Below are 19,533 nucleotides of genomic sequence, written 5' to 3'. Positions count from 1 at the left end.
GATCAGCCGAAGAATCGTTCAGCCCACAGTCATTTAATGTTTAAGCCTTGCTGATGACCCCAGAAGTGAGAGAAACATTGACTTTAGATTACTAGTTTACTTACACCCAAGTATAGTGACCTCCAATCTATAGGGAGAACATATAGGCAAATTATAGTCCCATATCAGATCAGGCATGAGCCCACAGTTTTTAGACAAAAGATACTTTCTAAATATAACAACATCCCACATGTTCTAGTTTACAAGACTTGCCATAGACATCAGACTTCTATTAATACACTTAGCCAACTCAATGAGGACAACCTTGCTGGTCGGCAAAGTCTAAAGATACAATTGGTTGGATTATACACGTCCAATGCTTTTTTCTTCTTCACATTGTAAGCAACCACGGAAGCATTTGGCAGTCACTCAACTCCGACCTTGCCCTAGAGGTAAACAGATAATATAAGAGGAGTTTGGCTGCATTGGCCAAGTTACTATCTTGTCAATTCTATGTCTATGAGATTCGGGGTAATTAGCTGGATTTCTAGTCCAAAACACAATGTAGCACAGTGTCTTTGAAAGGGTTGTATAAAACTCTTTCAAAGCAATGCAGTCAGTCAGCCTGTATTACATCTACAGCAAAGACATCCCATACGAGATAGAGGATTAGAATACATTAGCTTTGTGCACTCAGTAATGGCATTAACGTGTTTTGAATGGTATGAATAGTAACAGGGAGTTGCTTTATTCACGCACTAATGTGATGGAAGCAGATAGAGAATGTGACAGCTCTGTCTCCAAGATGACATTTTCTGATAGATTCACGTACCAATAGTCTCCTTATCAGAAGGGGAATCACAACACAATGCGTGGAGAGGAAAATTGCACGTCTGGCAGCCTGCACTTAAGGCCCAGTCACACATAGCGATCTCGCTAGCGAGATCGCTGCTGAGTCACAAGTTTTGTGACACAACAGCGATCTCACCAGCGAGATCACTGTGTGTGACAGCGATCAGCGACCGGCCCCCCTGCCTGTATCGCTGATCACTGCAAGAAAGCCCAGGACATTTCTTTGGTCGCTGATCTCCCGCTGGCCAGCACGCATCGCTGCGTGTGACAGGCGGGAGCCCAGCGATCAGCTGGTAACTAATGTACACATCGGGTATCCAATGGACGGGCGTCCTTTGGATACCCGATGTGTACATTAGTTACCAAGTGCGCTGATGCAGGCCTGGCGGGCAGGCTGTGACTTCTGCTCCCTCGGGTGTATAGCACCAGCCTGTGCTATACACCCCCATCCCCGGGAATGGACGCCTGCACCGGGCCGCGCGGATGGCCCCTGGGGGCCCCGGTTGTGCTGGTAGTTGCCATGGTACCAGGTGCAGCAGCGCAAACGGGCCTCTGAATTTCCCCGGGATCTTCTGGTTACGCCCCCTGCAGTGCGCGGAGGATTGTGGGAGGATCATTCAGTTAGTTACCAAGCGCGCTGATGCAGGTACCTGGTAACTATCGTACACATCGGGTATCCAAGGGACGCAGGTCCCTTGGATACCCAATGTGTACGTTAGTTACCAGCTGCCTGCATCAGCGCGCTGGTAACTAACAGAACACAGCAATGCCGCGCGCTTGGCGTCGCTGTGCTAATCGCTGGTGAAGCTGTTTGTTTGACAGCTCACTAGCGATCACATAGCGACTTACCAGCGATCCTGACACGTTGATATCGTTTCGGGATCGCTGGTAAATCGTCATGTGTGATGGGGCCTTTAGAGTGTTAAGCGGATGTGAGTCTGAAGTGGAACTTTCAATGGTCAGGGCAACTACAAATGTCTGGCACCAAACCAGCCAAGGGTTGTCCTGTCTCAAAAAAAGTGAACAGGGAAGAAGAGTTTTACATCATCGGCTTGTATATGTGGCATCAGAATTAACCCATGAAATTCATACTGCAGCTAATCAGGGATATTGACTGAACATAACCTTCACAGGGCCCTTCCTCTGGTCCTCATGTAAATTAGACTAAAGTTGGCTGAACCTGCCGATATTGAGGGGTTTGCCAGTCTGATGGTCAAAGAAGATGTCAATAGCAAATGTCCGATTTCGGACTTATGGCCACATTGACATCGTTCTTCGGCAGAAGCATTGTTCCGCTGACATCCATCTAAGGCTACTTTCAGACTTCAGTTTTTAAAATCCGGCGGGCTGTGGAGAAAAGTTGTCAAACCTGATCCGGTAGAAGCCGCAGCCCGCCGGATCATCTGTTGAGGCCAGAGAAGGTGCAGGAGAGGGCGAGAGAGTCTTCGGGCATGCGCAGTGGAAAAAAAGCGGTCCGGCGCTGTCAAAAAACGTTGCAGGGAACGCTTTTTGCAGACGCCGGACAGGCATTTTTTGCCGTATCCGGCAAAAGTCGGACACACCGCATGGCCATCAGGCGCAATGCGGCGATAATGCTAGTCTATGGGAAAAAAGCCGGATCCCGTGGTAACCGGCTTTTACATTTTTCGCCGCATCGCGCCTGATGCTTAAAAACTGATGTGTGAAAAGTAGCCTAATATGTATGGCAGGTATTACACAATGTGACTATACCTATGACTAATAGAGGTCAAAAAGAAAGGATCGTGTCAAGTATAGCATGGCACTACCACAAGGTGCACAAGTAGGTTACCCAGACCCAAGTGACTAATAATAAAGTAACTTGGCACTCAACTAAATTGTCCTTTTTTTATTTATGTGCAGTCCTACAAAAAGACATTTCGGCCTACACTTGGCCTTCGTCAGTCCAACTGCTGTCTATATAGTATGAACACACGTATGTCCACGAGCAAAATAATTTTTTGTAAGTTCCTGCTTCCAAATATGGTGTAGGCATATAGCAGGCTTCCAGCTACCCTTAAGGTGTGCTGTGCTGGTAATTCAATTAGATGCAATATATTCCATAAGGAAATGAGGAGAGGTTCCCGCTGGATTGCTGAAGAAATTTGCCTGTGGAAGATGTCTGTACTGAGATCGGTGTAAAAATATACCTGTAGAAAATGTCTGTACTGACACCGGTAGCAAAAGGCCCGTATTGGGCATATAATAGTAGCTTGAAAAAGCTTCCAAACGGCGGTGGATACCACGTTCAGCCATGCACACTTGCAACCTACTTCTATAAGCCCCATATTAGCCTTAGGCTGCTGGTCTCACCTGCACACCTGCAAGCTACTATTATATGCCCAATACGGGCCTTTTGCTACCGGTCTCATTACAGACATTTTCTACAGGTATATTTTTACACCGGTCTCAGTACAGACATCTTCCACAGGCAAATTTCTTCAGCAATCCAGCGGGAACCTCTCCTTATTTCCTTATGGAATATATATCATCTAATTGAATTACCAGCACAGCACATAAATAAAAACTTCACTTAAAAAGGACAATTCAGTTGAGTGCCAAGTTACTTTATTATTAAAAAGAAAGGATCCACTTAGTAACCATGGGCAGTGATGAGCTGGATTTTTGAGTCCGGCGGGTTTGGCCAAAGAGTTAAAAAAAAAGGTCACTGCAAAAAGGTTGAGTTCACCACAGTTCACCGTGAGAAGTATCTTACTGTGAACTGACATGAACTAAATGAGCTCAGGGCTGCACCGTGAGACTTTTTCCTCACAGTAATAGAAGTGATCTCACTGAGATGACAGCAGTTAATCGGCCCAGTTCACAGCAAAGTGAGCTAGGAATGCAGCCTCAGTGACCTGCGGGAACCTCGATGACATCACCGCTAATTAATAACGCTGCACTCCCAGCAGCTCATTCTCCAGTGGTTTTTGGCCTAGACAGTTGCATCCTGCCACCGTATAGCTTGAAAACCAATTATCGCAGAGATGAATTACAGTATGTGACAGTATGTTGGACAGGTGAGGGATATACCGTATATACTCGGGTATAAGCCGACCCGAGTATAAGCCGACCCCCCTAATTTTGCCACAAAAAACTGGGAAAACTTATTGACTCGAGTATAAGCCTAGGGTGGGAAATGCTCCATAGATTATTCACCCATATGGTGTCCCCAGAAGAAGCTCCATAGATTATTCCTCCATATGCTGCCCCCATAAGAAGCTCCATAGATTGTTCCCCCATATGCTGCCCCCATAAGAAGCTCTATAGATTGTTCCCTCATGTGCTGACCCCAGAAGAAGCTCCAGATTATTCCCCCATATGCTGCCCCCATAAGAAGCTCCATAGATTGTTCCCCCATATGCTGACCCCAGAAGAAGCTCCAGATTATTCCCCCATATGCTGCCCCCATAAGAAGCTCCATAGATTGTCCCCCCATATGCTGACCCCAGAAGAAGCTCCATAGATTATTCCCCCATATGCTGCCCCCATGCTGCTGCTGCATGTAAAAATAAAAAAAATGACATTCACCTCTCCGTCGCTGGGTGTCAGGTGCCGGTGTCACTGCTGGCACCTGAGACTCACGTGTCCTGCGTCCATGGCTGCTCACCGCTATCTGCCACATCATCAGTCAGTGACGTTCAGACTGCAGGGGGCGCGGCGCGCACTAACCACGTCACCGCCCCCTCTGCTGTCTGAAGTCACTGACCGATGACAGACAGCAGCAAGCAGCCATGGATGCAGGACAGGTATCGCTATACTTACCCGTCCTGACGCTGTGTCTTGAAGCCCCCAGCTTCTCCCCGTGCTCTCTCTTCCTGCCTTCAGTGGTCGTGGTACCGCTCATTAAAATTCATGAATATGCGCATATTCATGAGTTTTAATGAGCGGCACCACGTGACCGCTGAAGGCAGGAAGAGAGAGCACGGGGAGAAGCTGGGGGCTCAAGACACAGAGTCAGGACGGGTAAGTATGACCTGACACCCCCGCCCCCCCTCCCTCTCCGACCCCCTTTGTATATGACTCGCATATAAGACGAGAGGGGGACTTTCAGCCCAATTTTTTGGGCTGAAAATCTCGGCTTATATTCGAGTATATACGGTAGTTGTTTTTTACAGAAGACCAGGGCTTCAATGGAATGGATGTTAGGTGAGTATTGTTGTTATTTTCTGCTTTTTCACAGGGGATGAGGGCTTCAATGGAATTGGTGTAAGGTGAGTATAACTTTGCTTTTATTTTTAAATAAAGAAGTAAAACAGTGTGTATTTCTATTTCAAATAAAGGACTTTATTCTGGCTGTATGTTTATTTACAATATGACTATGGGGTTAGTAATGGAGAAGCGTCTTATAGATGTATCTCCATTACTAACCTGTGAGCTTGATGTCACCTAACAATACAAAGGTGACATCAACCCCGCAAATATTAACCCCACTTGCTACTACCACAGGGCAAGTGTGAATGGCTGGGCAAAGTGCCAGAATTGGAACATTTAATAGATTTGCATTTTCTGGGGTTGCTACAGGCTACTATTTTTAGATTGGGGAGCCAATATCCATGGCCCTTTACCAGCCTAAGAATACCAGCCCCTAGATGTCTGCTTTAGCTTGGCTGCTTGTCAAAAATGAAGGGGAACTCACACCTTTTTTTTAATTATTTATTTAAAGAATTTTAAAAAATGGCATGGGGACCCCTCTATTCTTGATAACCAGTCATTATAAAGCCGACAGCTGAGGGTTGCAACCTGTTGCTGTCAATTTTGCTATACTGGTTTATCAAAAATAGTTCGAAACCCACATCCATTTATTTAATTATAGCGCAAGTGCCGGCTGATGAATACTCCCATCAGTCTCCACCTGCTCTCGCCATTAGCAGCAACAGCAGGCGTAAGTTGACAGGAGTAGTACTCACTCATCAGCTGACAGCTCTTTGACTGGCAGTAAACTTTTTACCGCCGGTTACAGCTGCTGGCTCACGCAGCTCTCTGTCCAGCGGTAATAATCTTACTGCCAATTAGAGCCCCCGGTGTTTCTCAGACTGTCATGCAGATGACAGTTTGGGAAACACCCGATGTTTGGGGTGCTGAACCCGAACAAGAACACGGACTTACTGGAGAAATCTATGTTCAGGGTCCGTGCCCGAACAGTAGGTGTTCGGTACGGACTCCAAACTTTACTGTCCAGGTTCGCCCATCTCTATTCATAGGTTTTTCAAGTTCTTTATACATCCCCAAGCCCCTACTTTTGACCAAAGTCCCTATATCTCTCCTCGCTATAACCTTACTTTTGGTCTGCGCAATAGATTTGCATTAGAGAGGAATATAAAGCGACCCCAGTCACTTTAGATTGCTGTTGGCTGATCGATGGTTCGGACGGCAACTATCTGGCTCAACACTCCCATACACTTCCACACACCAGAACGCTCTCCCTCTGTCGAGCACTCCTGTGTTCTCCATGAAAGAGCCACTGCCAGACATATCTGCCAGTGGATTAGCTCTTAGAATACAAAAGGATCAGCAGTTCAACACAGGACATGCTGAACCCTTTTCTTCCTGACATCATTTGTTGGTAGAGAGTCGGGGGGCCCTATACTCATTTGGCTGTCAGCTAAACCTGTCGATATCTGTGGGTTTGTAACAGTGTTAGTATGGTGAAGGAGTGCGCATCCTTTTTTCGGTCCAAGGGCTAAATTGTCATGCTGAACCAATCCAGAGGGCCACACTAAAAATTACAGAGGTATTTCTTTCTATGACATTTATGGCATATCAAAAGTACATAGTAAAGTATACAAAAAATTACATGTCTGGTAGAGGCAAATGCTACTTCCAGGACTCTGCTTACACCCACCACCAATCAGAACTGTGATGGTATGTTCACAAAGTTTTTTTTACAAAAATATAAAAATTCTCCTCCTAAATACCTAAAACAATTTGAATTAAACACTCTTATAAAAAGCTTCTGATTGCTCTGAATGGGAAGAAGCCTCCTAGAGTGTACGCAGTGGTGTTTTTTCTCGTGTTATTTTGAGTCTTTAACAGTAAAACCAATAGGAAACTTATTCAAAGAGTATTTGAAGAATTTTTTTATGTGAATTCTGCTTCTAAAATCTGTGTGAACATACCCTAACGAGAAAGAGGTGATGAATGCACATGACTCTACATTAGAGGTTATGGGCACTTTAAAAGGATTATCCGGCCTCATGGTCCAAGTCTGCAGTCATTCTATGTGAAAAATGAGGATGAATAAACTCATAGAGATCAACATCCAACACTGCGGAGACACCATCACATGTTTCTCAACGCAGTGATTCTAGAGCAATGCCCCCATCCCTTATGGGAAATATGTAAAAATATGCAAAACACAAGCCGCGGAGACACCATCACATGTTTCACAACGTAACAAATGACTAGCCAGGTCTCTCCCCGGGAAGGAACAACCACGGGAAGGGCAGTCTCCAATGAAGGAAACCACCTATGCCAAAACATGGTATCCATCCACAGACAGCTGTTTCGGAGTATTGCCCCTCATCAGTGTGGAGTAGGAAACTGGCCAGTAGGAGCAATGTCTAGTAGAAGACTGTGAAAAATGAGGATGAATGAACGCATAGCTCAACATCCAACACTGCGGAGACACCATCACATGTTTCTCAACGCATTAGGATTAGGTACGGATTAGTGCAGAGGTAGTCGAAAGTCGTTTGCAGAGCGCAGCGATCGGCTAGGCCGATAGACAGAAATGAGGGAGGAGATGTAGGGGGTGCCGCACTGTGGAGAGCTTTGTGGGTGAGAAAAAGTACTTTGAATTGGATCCTATAATGAATGGGCAGCCAGTGTAATGACTGACGAAGAGCGGACACGTCCGAGTACCGATTAGCCAGATGGACCACCCTGGCTGCTGCATTAAGTATGGACAGGAGAGGGGATAGTCGAGTGATGGGGAGGACAATTAATAGAGCGTTGCAGTAATCAAGGCGGGAGTGGATCAATGCTACAGTGAGGGATGTTGTTGTTTCCATGGTGAGAAAAGGGCGGATTCTAGAGATGTTCTTTAGGTGTAAGCGGCAAGAGCGGGCAAGAGATTGTATATGGGATGTGAAGGAGAGATTGGTGTCAAACATAACACCCAGACAGCGCGCCTGCTGCCAGGGTGTTATTGTGGTACCAGCCACGGAGAGGGAAATGTCAGATTTAGGGAGGTTAGTAGACGGCGGGAGCAGAAGAAGTTCAGTTTTGGAGAGGTTGAGTTTCAGATAGAGAGTGGACATGATATTGGAGACTGCGGACAGACAGTCACTGGCGTTCTGTAGTACAGCGGGGGTAAGGTTGGGGGAAGACAACCTTTACTGACAAGGCAGCCAGCTTTTGAGGCAGGGTTTTAAAAGTGGACAACCTCTTTACGTTTGGAAAGTTATCTATATCCAAATAGGCTGAACTGTACTGATGAACTTCGAGATGACTACAATTCAGCTCTTGCAAAATAATCAAGTTCCGAAGTATCGAAGGCTATAAAGTGTGTAGCTAAGTGGCCTTCTCCTCTCAATAACCTGTTTTTGATGTGGATCAGTGGAATGTAATCTTCCTCATCATCATCATACAGCGGCATAAAACCCTTTTTAATAAAGCAGTGCACAGAAAATGTCATGTATGGTACCTCCTTCAAGGGTCGTCCTCCTTGGTATTAACCCTCCCTTTCTTTGCATCATACGTTATTTGGCTTCAAAGGTGCAGCTCGCCAGGCTCATGTCTCTGAGGCTCAGCTTTTAACAGACTGATTGGAAAATCAATATATAATTGGATGGGGAGAAGGGACGCGCGCAGCTTTTTCGCTTGTATGTGGCTACTGCGTGGATGAATGAAGCATAATTAATTTCAGGGCAAGGTATCTAGGTCAAGGTACACAGGGCAAAGTATCAAGGTCCAGCTTAAGGTCCAATTACAGGGCAAGGTATCAAGGTCCAGCTCTGTGAACTCCTGGTGGACACCGGCTTGTGAAGTAATAAGCACTTTTTCTGTTTCTTATGAATGAGTTTAAGACATAAAGAGGATTATTCATGTGGGATAAACTAGTACTCCTCATTGCAATCTGGAGCGACCTCACATCAATTCATCCCCAAGATGTTGATATGTACAAGAAGAAGGACGATTAAGAAAACAAGAAGTTGTAGAAGCACAAAGGGGCGATATGTGGCATGAGAAAGCTCGAAGAGAGCCTTATGTCAATCGTTTCAATGGGCACCAAAGTCAGTTGAATGATTACTTTGATGGTCCCGTATAGAATTCACCCAAATTTTCAATTTCTGTTCTTTCTCAGGTGCAACAGTGTAAAGATACTTTGTATTGGAAGCAAGAAATTCTTCCCGACTCATGTATGCGATATCTATGGAAATAGGGGACTAAGGAGCTGCCAAACATCTCAGGTGATGGCTTATACCACATGGGAAAAATGGATAAAGCCTTTCCCCCAACATCTGCATTCAGGAACCAGCTGGGGCATGATCATAGATATTAATTAGATGATCATCTAAGCCTGACGATAACACCATGGTCAGCTGACATTCATCTGTGAAAGACCAGCTTAATAATGGATGCATTTTGAGTAGATAAACCCAACCTCAATCACACAATGGCCAACATTGGATAATTGAAGACAACACTTAAGATGGCCATACACAAGAGACACTAGTCTGCTGACAGCTGGTTTGGCAGATAGCTCTCTCTTCCAACACCCTCAAGAGAGAACAAAGCCACAGTCAGATGACTCAAGAAAACACGTGGCATGTTGAAATCCCAACAAGCCACATCCTTCTCTCCCCCAACATTATCTGTCGAGTGAGAATTGAGAGGCCTACCTTAGACAGGAGATGGTTGGCTGATGCCGCTGATACAAACAGATTCGGAAGATTTTCATCTAATATGTATGGTGGCTTTTAGTAAGTTGTTTGTACAGTTTACAAGAACGGCCTCAGGAGACTTAAGAGTCATCATGTGCGTACTGTTATGAATGGATCACCGAGGAGGATAGCAGGCCAGGCTAAGCCACAGAAAGCCAGAGAGGTTGGTAACTAAGCGGATGCAAATCCCTGATCCTGTCCTCAAAACTAGCAGTAGCCGTGGAGCGTACCTACGATGATCCTAGATGCCTCGGCACAGCCGGAGAGGTAACTAAGCTTAAAGCAAGAAAGGGGAAATCTAAACTGCCCCGGAGCAGACCCCAAAGGAATAGATAGCCCCCAAACATATATTGTCAGTGAGACAAGATGAAAACACAACCGCAGGCAGAAAAATAGATTGAGCAAACGATGGGGCCCACACTGACTAGACAGAAGAGGAAAAGAAAGACACTCTCTGCAATCATGCAAAAAACCCTGCAAAAGTCCAACACGTCTGATGCACAAAAACAATGAAGTCGCACGACTTCGCCGCCCACTATATCAGCACTCTGGTATATTCTGAAAGCAGCGCAAAAAGAGAGCAATATAAAAGAGGACAAAACAAACTGGCACATGCAGTATCATATGGGCGGTGATTCAGCACAGCCCCAGCCGGAGCTAGCTGACCCGCACAAAGCAGAGATAAACAAAACCAGATCAAATGCAAACAGAATAGCAAATGAACCACTTAGCTGAACATGCAGGGAAAGAGCAGGAGACATCAGACCTCAGGAGGCACAGGAACAAAAATCACCAGCAGGGATAGAGGGAGTCAGCTGTCTTAAATCCCAATCAGAAACCCCAGATCTCCAATCGTCTTACTCATTATCAGGTGGCAAGCCTCTGTCAATCAGATCAGCTCCACTACCTCCAGTAACCACCAGAGGGAGCCAAGAAAGAGAACTCTCAATCTGACCAGCTCCACTATCTTCAGTAATCACCAAAGGGAAGCCAGAGAGAGAATTCACAACAGTACCAACCCCTTGAGGAGGGGTCACAGAACCCTCATCCACGCCAACAGGCCGGTCAGGATGGGCCCGGTGAAAAGCACGAACCAATCTTTCGGCATGAATGTCAGAAGCAAAGACCCAAGAATTATCCTCCTTGCCATAACCCTTCCATTTGACCAGGTACTGGAGTCTCTGTCTAGTCAAACGAGAATCCAATATATTCTCTACCTCATACTCCAAATTAACTTTAGCCAATACAGGGTCAGGAGGCGCCGCCATGGGAACTACTGGCTCTACAAACCTCTTCAACAAGGATTTATGGAACACGTTATGAATCTTAAACGTAACTGGAAGAGCCAAACAGAAAGAAACGGGATTAAGGATTTCCAAAATCTTAGAAGGTCCAATGAATCTTGGCTTGAATTTTGGAGACGCAACTTTCATAGGAATATTCTTTGAAGACAACCAAACCATATCACCCACTTTAAACTGGGGACCAATGGTCCTATGCCGGTTGGAAAACCGTTGGGCTTTTTCCTGAGAGTGGGACAACTTATCTACCACTTGGTCCCAAATCTGCTGCATTCCCTTTACCACAGAATCCACACTTGGGCAGGCCGAAGATTCCACCTGCCCTGAAGAAAATCGAGGATGAAACCCAAAGTTACAGAAAAAGGGCAACAACAAAGAGGCAGAACTAGCCCTATTGTTTAGCGCAAATTCGGCCAAGGGCAAAAGTGAGACCCAGTCATCCTGATCAGCAGATATGAAACATCTCAAATAGGATTCCAAAGTCTGGTTTGTTCTCTCAGTCTGCCCATTGGTCTGAGGATGAAATGCAGAGGAGAAAGATAACTGAATTCCCAGTTTGGAACAAAAAGCTCTCCAAAATCTGGAAACAAACTGGACTCCTCTGTCCGACACAATGTTCTCAGGAATCCCGTGCAACCGAACCACCTGTAGCAAAAACAAGGGCACCAACTCAGAAGAAGATGGCAACTTTGGCCACCGGCAGGGGCATCAACAACCCACTAGAACGAGAACAGGGCTTGGACCGAGAACAAGTCCCACAGGACTGCACAAAATTCCTGACATCACGAGATAAGGCAGGGCACCAAAAAGACCGACTCACCAAATCTCTGGTACCAAAAATACCTGGATGACCAGCCAACGCGGAGCAATGAATTTCAGACATTACTCTTCTCCTCCACTGGTCAGGGACATACAATTTTCCCATAGGGCAACGTTCAGGTTTGTCCTGAAATTCCTCCAGGGCACATCTCAAATCGGGTGAGACGGCGGAAAGAACTACACCCTCATTTAGAATGGTAGTAGGCTCGGTCACATCAAGAGAATCCGCAAAGAAACTCCTAGAAAGGGCGTCCGCCTTAACATTCTTAGTGCCCGGAAGAAAAGAGACCACAAATTAAAAAGCATGAAAAACAAGGCCCACCTAGCCTGTCTAGGATTCAAGCGTTTGGCTGATTCAAGATAAATCAAATTCTTGTGGTTGGTGAGGACCACAACTTGATGTCCAGCTCCCTCCATCCAATGTCTCCACTCTTCAAATGCCCATTTCATGGCCAACAATTCCCGATTCCCCACGTCATAGTTACGTTCAGATGGGGAGAATTTTCGAGAAAAGAAGGCACAGGGATTCATCTTAGAAGTCACCGGATCTCTTTGGGACAAAACAGCTCCTGCACCAATCTCAGAAGCATCTACCTCCACCTGAAATGGGAGTGAGGCATCAGGTTGCCGTAGAACTGGAGCAGAAGTGAATCTCCGCTTAAGCTCCTGAAATGCCGAAACAGCCTCTGGAGACCAATTCACCACATCAGCGCCCTTTTTGGTCAAATCAGTCAGTGGATTAACAATACCAGAAAAATTACTTAGAAATTTACGGTAGAAGTTAACAAAACCCAAAAACTTCTGGAGAGCCTTCAAAGAAGTGGGCTGAACCTAATCATAAATGGCCTGTATCTTGGCCAGGTCCATTTCAATAGCTGATGGGGACAAAATTAATCCCAAAAATGAAATCCTCTGTACATCAAAAAGGCACTTCGATCCCTTAACATACAGAAAATTTTCCCTCAAAATCCGGAACACAGTCCGGACATGTTCCACATGAGAATCCCAATCACTGGAAAAGATCTGTGACGAGCGTCAGCTTACGCTTAGTCGTTTTTCTTCTTTGAGTGGACCCTCTGGGCCGTGGCACCCTCCCACCTAGGGCGAGCTGATCTAGTGAGGAGCCACCCCCTATACAGGGAGTGTCAGGGGCAAGACCAAGACGGTGAGCCACCACGGCAGCTGGACCAGACGGCCAGCTCAGGGAAACAAGACAAGGCGAGACAAGACGTTAATTCAAAGTATCTTCATTAAGGAACACTTCAGGGTAATAACAGGTGCCAAACGTAAATACACAGGGAACACATAGCAAAGTAAGTGCAAGGGCACACCAAGGTTCAAAGCATGGTACGTTCAGGATGGTAGGCAGAAGCACGATGACGTCAGACTCCGGACGGCAAGCAACGATCAACCGGGACATCAGGTTCTGTAGCTCTGATGGCGATCAGCAGGATCCGGGCATCCGGTAAGCAGACCAGGGTTCCATGCAAGGTGACAAGAAAATGTTAGAGACATGATGCGTGTCAAGAAACACGCCAGGGTCCAGGATAGGGTGCGGTGGCATCGGGATCCGGAGTGCTGGCATCGACCAGACAGGATCCAGGAATCAGGCTGCGGAAGTCAGCTTCGGACATCAGGCCGCAGTCATCTAGGTCCGGACCTCTGGCAGCGGTCGGCAGGTTACGGAATCCGGCAAGCAGGACAGGGTTCAAAGCAGAGCAAAGTAAGCAAAAGACTTGTGCAAGAGTAGCACGAAAATGCACAGTGTGAAAACCAGCGTGAGTGCAAGGGAGCACGGAAACCACGGCTGGAGCATCGGTAGGTGGTACCGGAGGGTGGCACAGGCAGGCGGGCACAACTAGAGGCGGCACGGCTGAGGCACACAGGCGGTAACCACTATAGCACTGGTGGCGGGCACGGCTGAGGCGCAACAGGCGAGCAATGGGCGACCAGGCACGTGCAAGAGGGCACGGAGTCACAAGGCAGGGCTAGGCAAAGGTACAGGACAGAGACGCGTGCGAGACATCACGGCAAAGCCTAGTATGAGAGGTGCAAGAGTGCATGAAATAACAGAGACAAGGCATAGAGTACGAGGCAGAGTCCTGGGCATGCAGAGGGCATGCCAGGGGCAAAGTACAAGGCGAGACCTGCGCATGCCGAGGGGCATGCCAGGGACAGGGTACACGAAGCAAGCAAAGCAAGGCAAGACAGGAAACCAGGCAGAGAACGGAACCAGGAACAGAAGCATAGACAGAAACACGGAGTCAGGACAGAGCAAGAACAGAGCTAGTAGAGGAGCGTAGGCCGAAGCCCAGAGCCGGGCCAAGGCAGAGCCTTGGGACTAGCCTAGAAACGTGCAAGAGAGCACAATAAGCAAGAGTCTAGCAGCGGAGCGTAGGCCAAAGCCCAGAGCCGGGCCAAGGCAGAACCTTGGGACTAGACATGGAAAAGAGCACAAAAGGAAAGAGAGAAGGAATGGTGCGTGTGCCAGGGAGCACTACAGAGCACCATAGGAGAGAGCGAGGCAGAGCAAGACAAGGTACGGAACAAGGAACTGAAGGTAGACTGAAGCACAGAACAGAATCAGAGCAAGGAAGGACTACAAGGCAAAGCAGAGCTGAGACAAAACATGGCACAACAGACAAACACTAGACAAGGCATGGGACAAGAGACGGAGTATGAGCACGGAGCGTGTACAGAGACGCACGACAGGGCAGAGTGCAAGGGCACCAAATAGAGGGAGCGACCCAGCAGACCAAGCAGCCATGCAGGAAAGCAGCACAATACTCAGCCCCTGAGCATAGGGAGGGGCGGTCTGATATAGGGCATTAGCACCTCCACTTCCGGGTCAGGACCAGGGGAGAACTTCAAGTTCAGATCCTCCAGGATCACAGAGAGCGGTCACATGATCAGAGGTTTCAGACATGCAGAGATGACTGCAGAACCAGACAATGCTGGAACCTGGGAAGGGTCACATGATCACAGGTTTCAGGCATGCAGAGATGATTGCAGAACCAGACAATGCTGGAACCCAGGAAAGGTCACATGATCAGGTCACACGATCAGGGGTTTCAGACATGCAGAGATGATCACAGAAGGCAGAGCAGAAACGCAGGCATCTTGCAGGCCAACAGTCATGAGGTGAGTGTGCACACTGCTCTAGGGAACATGCAGGATCGCAGACATGAGATGCGCGAGCACACCCCGCTCCAGGGGTCATGAGGCAAAACAGACATGGCGGTCATAACAGACATGGCGAGCATGACAAGATCAAAATATCATCCAGATAAATGATCAAAAACTTATCCACAAAGTCCCGGAAAATATCGTTCATGAAAGACTGGAAGACAGAAGGGGCATTAGTGAGCCCAAAAGGCATCTCCAGGTACTCAAAATGTCCCTCCGGAGTATTAAACGCCGTCTTCCATTCATCCCCGTGCTTGATGCGAATAAGATTATATGCCCCCCTGAGGTCAAGCTTGGTAAACCAACAGGCACTTTTAACTCTGGAAAATAAATCAGAAATCAGGGTTAACGGGTACTGATATTTAACAGTGATTTTGTTAAGGTAACAATAGTCAATACATGGCCTTAATGAACCATCTTTCTTGGCCACAAAAAAAACCCCAGCACCTAAAGGTGAAGAGGATGGTCTAATATGACCCTTCTTCCAACGAATCCTTGATATAAGATCGCATAGCATCATGTTCGGGTACCGATAAGTTGAAAAGCCGACCCTTGGGAAATTTACACCCGGGCATTAACTCAATTGCACAGTTAACTCCTATGAGTAGGCAAAGACGCAGACTTACTCTCACTGAATACATCAGAAAAATCAGCCAAATAGTCAGGAATATCATGAGATTGGGGAGAGGTGGAGAAAACAGGAGTGTCATTAAGAACACACTGACAACCCCAACTCACCACAGACACAGATTTCCAATCTAAAACAGGATTATGAGTTTGCAACCAAGGGAAACCCAGAACAATAGTATCATGCAAATTGTGCAACACCAAAATTTTACAATTTTCTTGGTGGTCCGGGGAGACCCGCATTATCACCTGGGTCCAAAACTGGGGTTTATTCTCCGCCAAGGGAGTAGCATCAATACCCCTCAAAGGGATAGGAGTCAGCAGGGGTATCATGGGAAAACAACAACATTTAGAAAAGTCGAAATCCATCAGATTCAAAGCTGCTCCTGAATCAACAAAAGCCTTAGCGGAAAATGTAGACAAGGAGCAGATCAGGGTAATTGTAGGCTGTACACTGCCCACTGCAAATGTGTGAGCAAAACGCTTTTCTTGTTTAGGGCAGACAGCAATAGTATGAGATTTCAAAAACTGACCGTCACAGCCAAGCATAAGCATAGTGTGAACAGGTGCTTAACCTAGAGTCACCAACTCATATACATTCAAGCAAAAAACGAAGCACACTGTAGCGCCAAACCATGCAAACATGAAAAATGAATTGCATTACTGCATTAGAAGTATGAAAAATTGAGAAAGTTTAGCGCATAAAATGGCCAAGTTATGTGTACCTGGAAGCCACGTTAAGGCATTTCTCGTTTTCCAGGTCCCAATCCTGACTGTAGTCTCCATCTGAATGGGAACCTATGAAAAATCCTCTGTTCGGGCTGAAGTCTATATCTCTGTGGAGGGAAATGGCCCTGGTTTGCAGTAATGCAATTCATTATTCATGTTTGCATGGTTCTGCGCTACAGTGTGCTTCCTTTTTTGCTTGAATGTATATGAGTTGGTGACTCTAGGTTAAGCACCTGTTCACACTATGCTTATGCTTGGATGTGACGGTCAGTTTTTGAAATTTGTATTCATTTACCTTCTGACTGAGCACTCCACCTGTTAGCTGCAGGCGTTTTTAATCAAACCAGGGCCATTTCCCCTCCACAGAGATATAGAATTCAGTCCTAACAGAGGATTTTTCATAGGTTCCCATTCAGATCGAGACTACAGTCTTAGTGAGGATTGGCATAGAATAGGGACCTGGAAAACGAGAAATGCCTTAACGTGGCTTCCAGGTACACATAACTTGGCCATTTTATGCGCTAAACTTTCTCAATTTTTCATACTTCTAATGCAGTAATGCAATTCATTATTCATTTTTCATGTTTGCATGGTTTTGCGCTACAGTGTGCTTCCTTTTTTGCTTGAATGTATATGAGTTGGTGACTCTAGGTTAAGCACCTGTTCACACTATGCTTATGCTTGGATGTGACGGTCAGTTTTTGAAATTTGTATTCATTTACCTTCTGACTGAGCACTCCACCTGTTAGCTGCAGGCGTTTTTAATCAAACCAGGGCCATTTCCCCTCCACAGAGATATACAGTCATATGTAAAAGTTTGGGCACCCCTATTAATGTTAACCTTTTTTCTTTATAACAATTTTGGTTTTTGCAACAGCTATTTCAGTTTCATATATCTAATAACTGATGGACTCAGTTATATTTCTGGATTCAAGTGAGGTTTATTGTACTAACAGAAAATGTGCAATCTGCATTTAAACAAAATTTGACCGGTGCAAAAGTATGGGCACCCTTATCATTTTCTTGATTTGAACACTCCTAACTACTTTTTACTGACTTCCTGAAGCACTAAATTGGTTTTGTAACCTCATTGAGCTTTGAACTTCATAGCCAGGTGTATCAAATCATGAGAAAAGGAATTTAAAGTGGCCACTTGCAAGTAGTTCTCCTATTTGATTCTCCTATGAAGAGTGGCATCATGGGCTCCTCAAAACAACTCTCAAATGATCTGAAAACAAAGATTATTCGACATAGCTTTTCAGGGGAAGGATACAAAAAGTTGTCTCAGAGATTTAACCTGTCAGTTTCCACTGTGAGGAACATAGTAAGGAAATGGAAGAACACAGGTACAGTTCTTGTTAAGCCCAGAAGTGGCAGGCCAAGAAAAATATCAGAAAGGCAGAGAAGAAGAATGGTGAGAACAGTCAAGGACAATCCACAGACCACCTCCAAAGACCTGCAGCATCATCTTGCTGCAGATGGTGTCACTGTGCATCGGTCAACAATACAGCGCATGCATAACGCCTTTTTGTATGACCAAACAACTCAATCTTTGTTTCATCAGTCCACAGGACCTTCTTCCAAAATGTATCTGGCTTGTCCAAATGTGCTTTTGCATACCTCAGGCGACTCTGTTTGTGGCGTGCTTGCAGAAACGGCTTCTTTCGCATCACTCTCCCATACAGCTTCTCCTTGTGCAAAGTGCGCTGTATTGTTGACCGATGCACAGTGACACCATCTGCAGCAAGATGATGCTGCAGGTCTTTGGAGGTGGTCTGTGGATTGTCCTTGACTGTTCTCACCATTCTTCTTCTCTGCCTTTCTGATATTTTTCTTGGCCTGCCACTTCTGGGCTTAACAAGAACTGTACCTGTGTTCTTCCATTTCCTTACTATGTTCCTCACAGTGGAAACTGACAGGTTAAATCTCTGAGACAACTTTTTGTATCCTTCCCCTGAAAAGCTATGTTGAATAATCTTTGTTTTCAGATCATTTGAGAGTTGTTTTGAGGAGCCCATGATGCCACTCTTCATAGGAGAATCAAATAGGAGAACTACTTGCAAGTGGCCACTTTAAATACCTTTTCTCATGATTTGATACACCTGGCTATGAAGTTCAAAGCTCAATGAGGTTACAAAACCAATTTAGTGCTTCAGGAAGTCAGTAAAAAGTAGTTAGGAGTGTTCAAATCAAGAAAATGATAAGGGTGCCCATACTTTTGCACCAGTCAAATTTTGTTTAAATGCAGATTGCACATTTTCTGTTAGTACAATAAACCTCATTTGAATCCAGAAATATAACTGAGTCCATCAGTTATTAGATATATGAAACTGAAATACCTGTTGCAAAAAACAAAATTGTTATAAAGAAAAAAGGTTAACATTAATAGGGGTGCCCAAACTTTTACATATGACTGTAGAATTCAGTCCTAACAGAGGATTTTTCATAGGTTCCCATTCAGATCGAGACTACAGTCTTAGTGAGGATTGGCATAGAATAGGGACCTGGAAAACGAGAAATGCCTTAACGTGGCTTCCAGGTACACATAACTTGGCCATTTTATGCGCTAAACTTTCTCAATTTTTCATACTTCTAATGCAGTAATGCAATTCATTATTCATTTTTCATGTTTGCATGGTTCTGCGCTACAGTGTGCTTCCTTTTTTGCTTGAATGTATATGAGTTGGTGACTCTAGGTTAAGCACCTGTTCACACTATGCTTATGCTTGGATGTGACGGTCAGTTTTTGAAATTTGTATTCATTTACCTTCTGACTGAGCACTCCACCTGTTAGCTGCAGGCGTTTTTAATCAAACCAGGGCCATTTCCCCTCCACAGAGATATAGAATTCAGTCCTAACAGAGGATTTTTCATAGGTTCCCATTCAGATCGAGACTACAGTCTTAGTGAGGATTGGCATAGAATAGGGACCTGGAAAACGAGAAATGCCTTAACGTGGCTTCAAGGTACACATAACTTGGCCATTTTATGCACTAAACCTTCTCAATTTTTCATACTTCTAATGCAGTAATGCAATTCATTATTCATTTTTCATGTTTGCATGGTTTGGCACTACAGTGTGCTTCCTTTTTTGCTTGAAAGCAATAGTATGAGAGGATGAGAGGCATCCCCGC

General features: G+C 45.6%; 1 protein-coding gene across 2 annotated transcripts in view; it reads right to left on the bottom strand.

Annotated features, from left to right (window-relative positions):
* OGFOD3 (2-oxoglutarate and iron dependent oxygenase domain containing 3) overlaps positions 1 to 19,533 on the bottom strand; it is a 149,928-nt gene that overhangs the window by 9,489 nt on the left and 120,906 nt on the right. The window contains exon 9 of one of the 2 annotated variants that reach the window (XM_073559703.1): positions 13,089 to 15,363. The exons of the other annotated variant lie outside the window; for it this stretch is intronic. Within the exon in view, the coding sequence (XP_073415804.1) occupies positions 15,188 to 15,363 (176 nt within the window). The 3' untranslated portion in view covers positions 13,089 to 15,187. Of the gene's footprint in view, positions 1 to 13,088; positions 15,364 to 19,533 lie in introns of those variants that run through there. 2 annotated transcript variants of the gene reach the window in all.

The sequence above is a fragment of the Dendrobates tinctorius genome, unplaced genomic scaffold (genome assembly GCF_039654945.1).
Source record: "Dendrobates tinctorius isolate UK_male_01 unplaced genomic scaffold, ASM3965494v1 ptg000014l, whole genome shotgun sequence".
NCBI classification, from domain to species: Eukaryota; Metazoa; Chordata; class Amphibia; order Anura; family Dendrobatidae; genus Dendrobates; species Dendrobates tinctorius.
The sequence above is the reverse complement of the archived record's forward strand: the minus strand, read 5'-3'. Positions and strand labels throughout refer to the sequence as shown.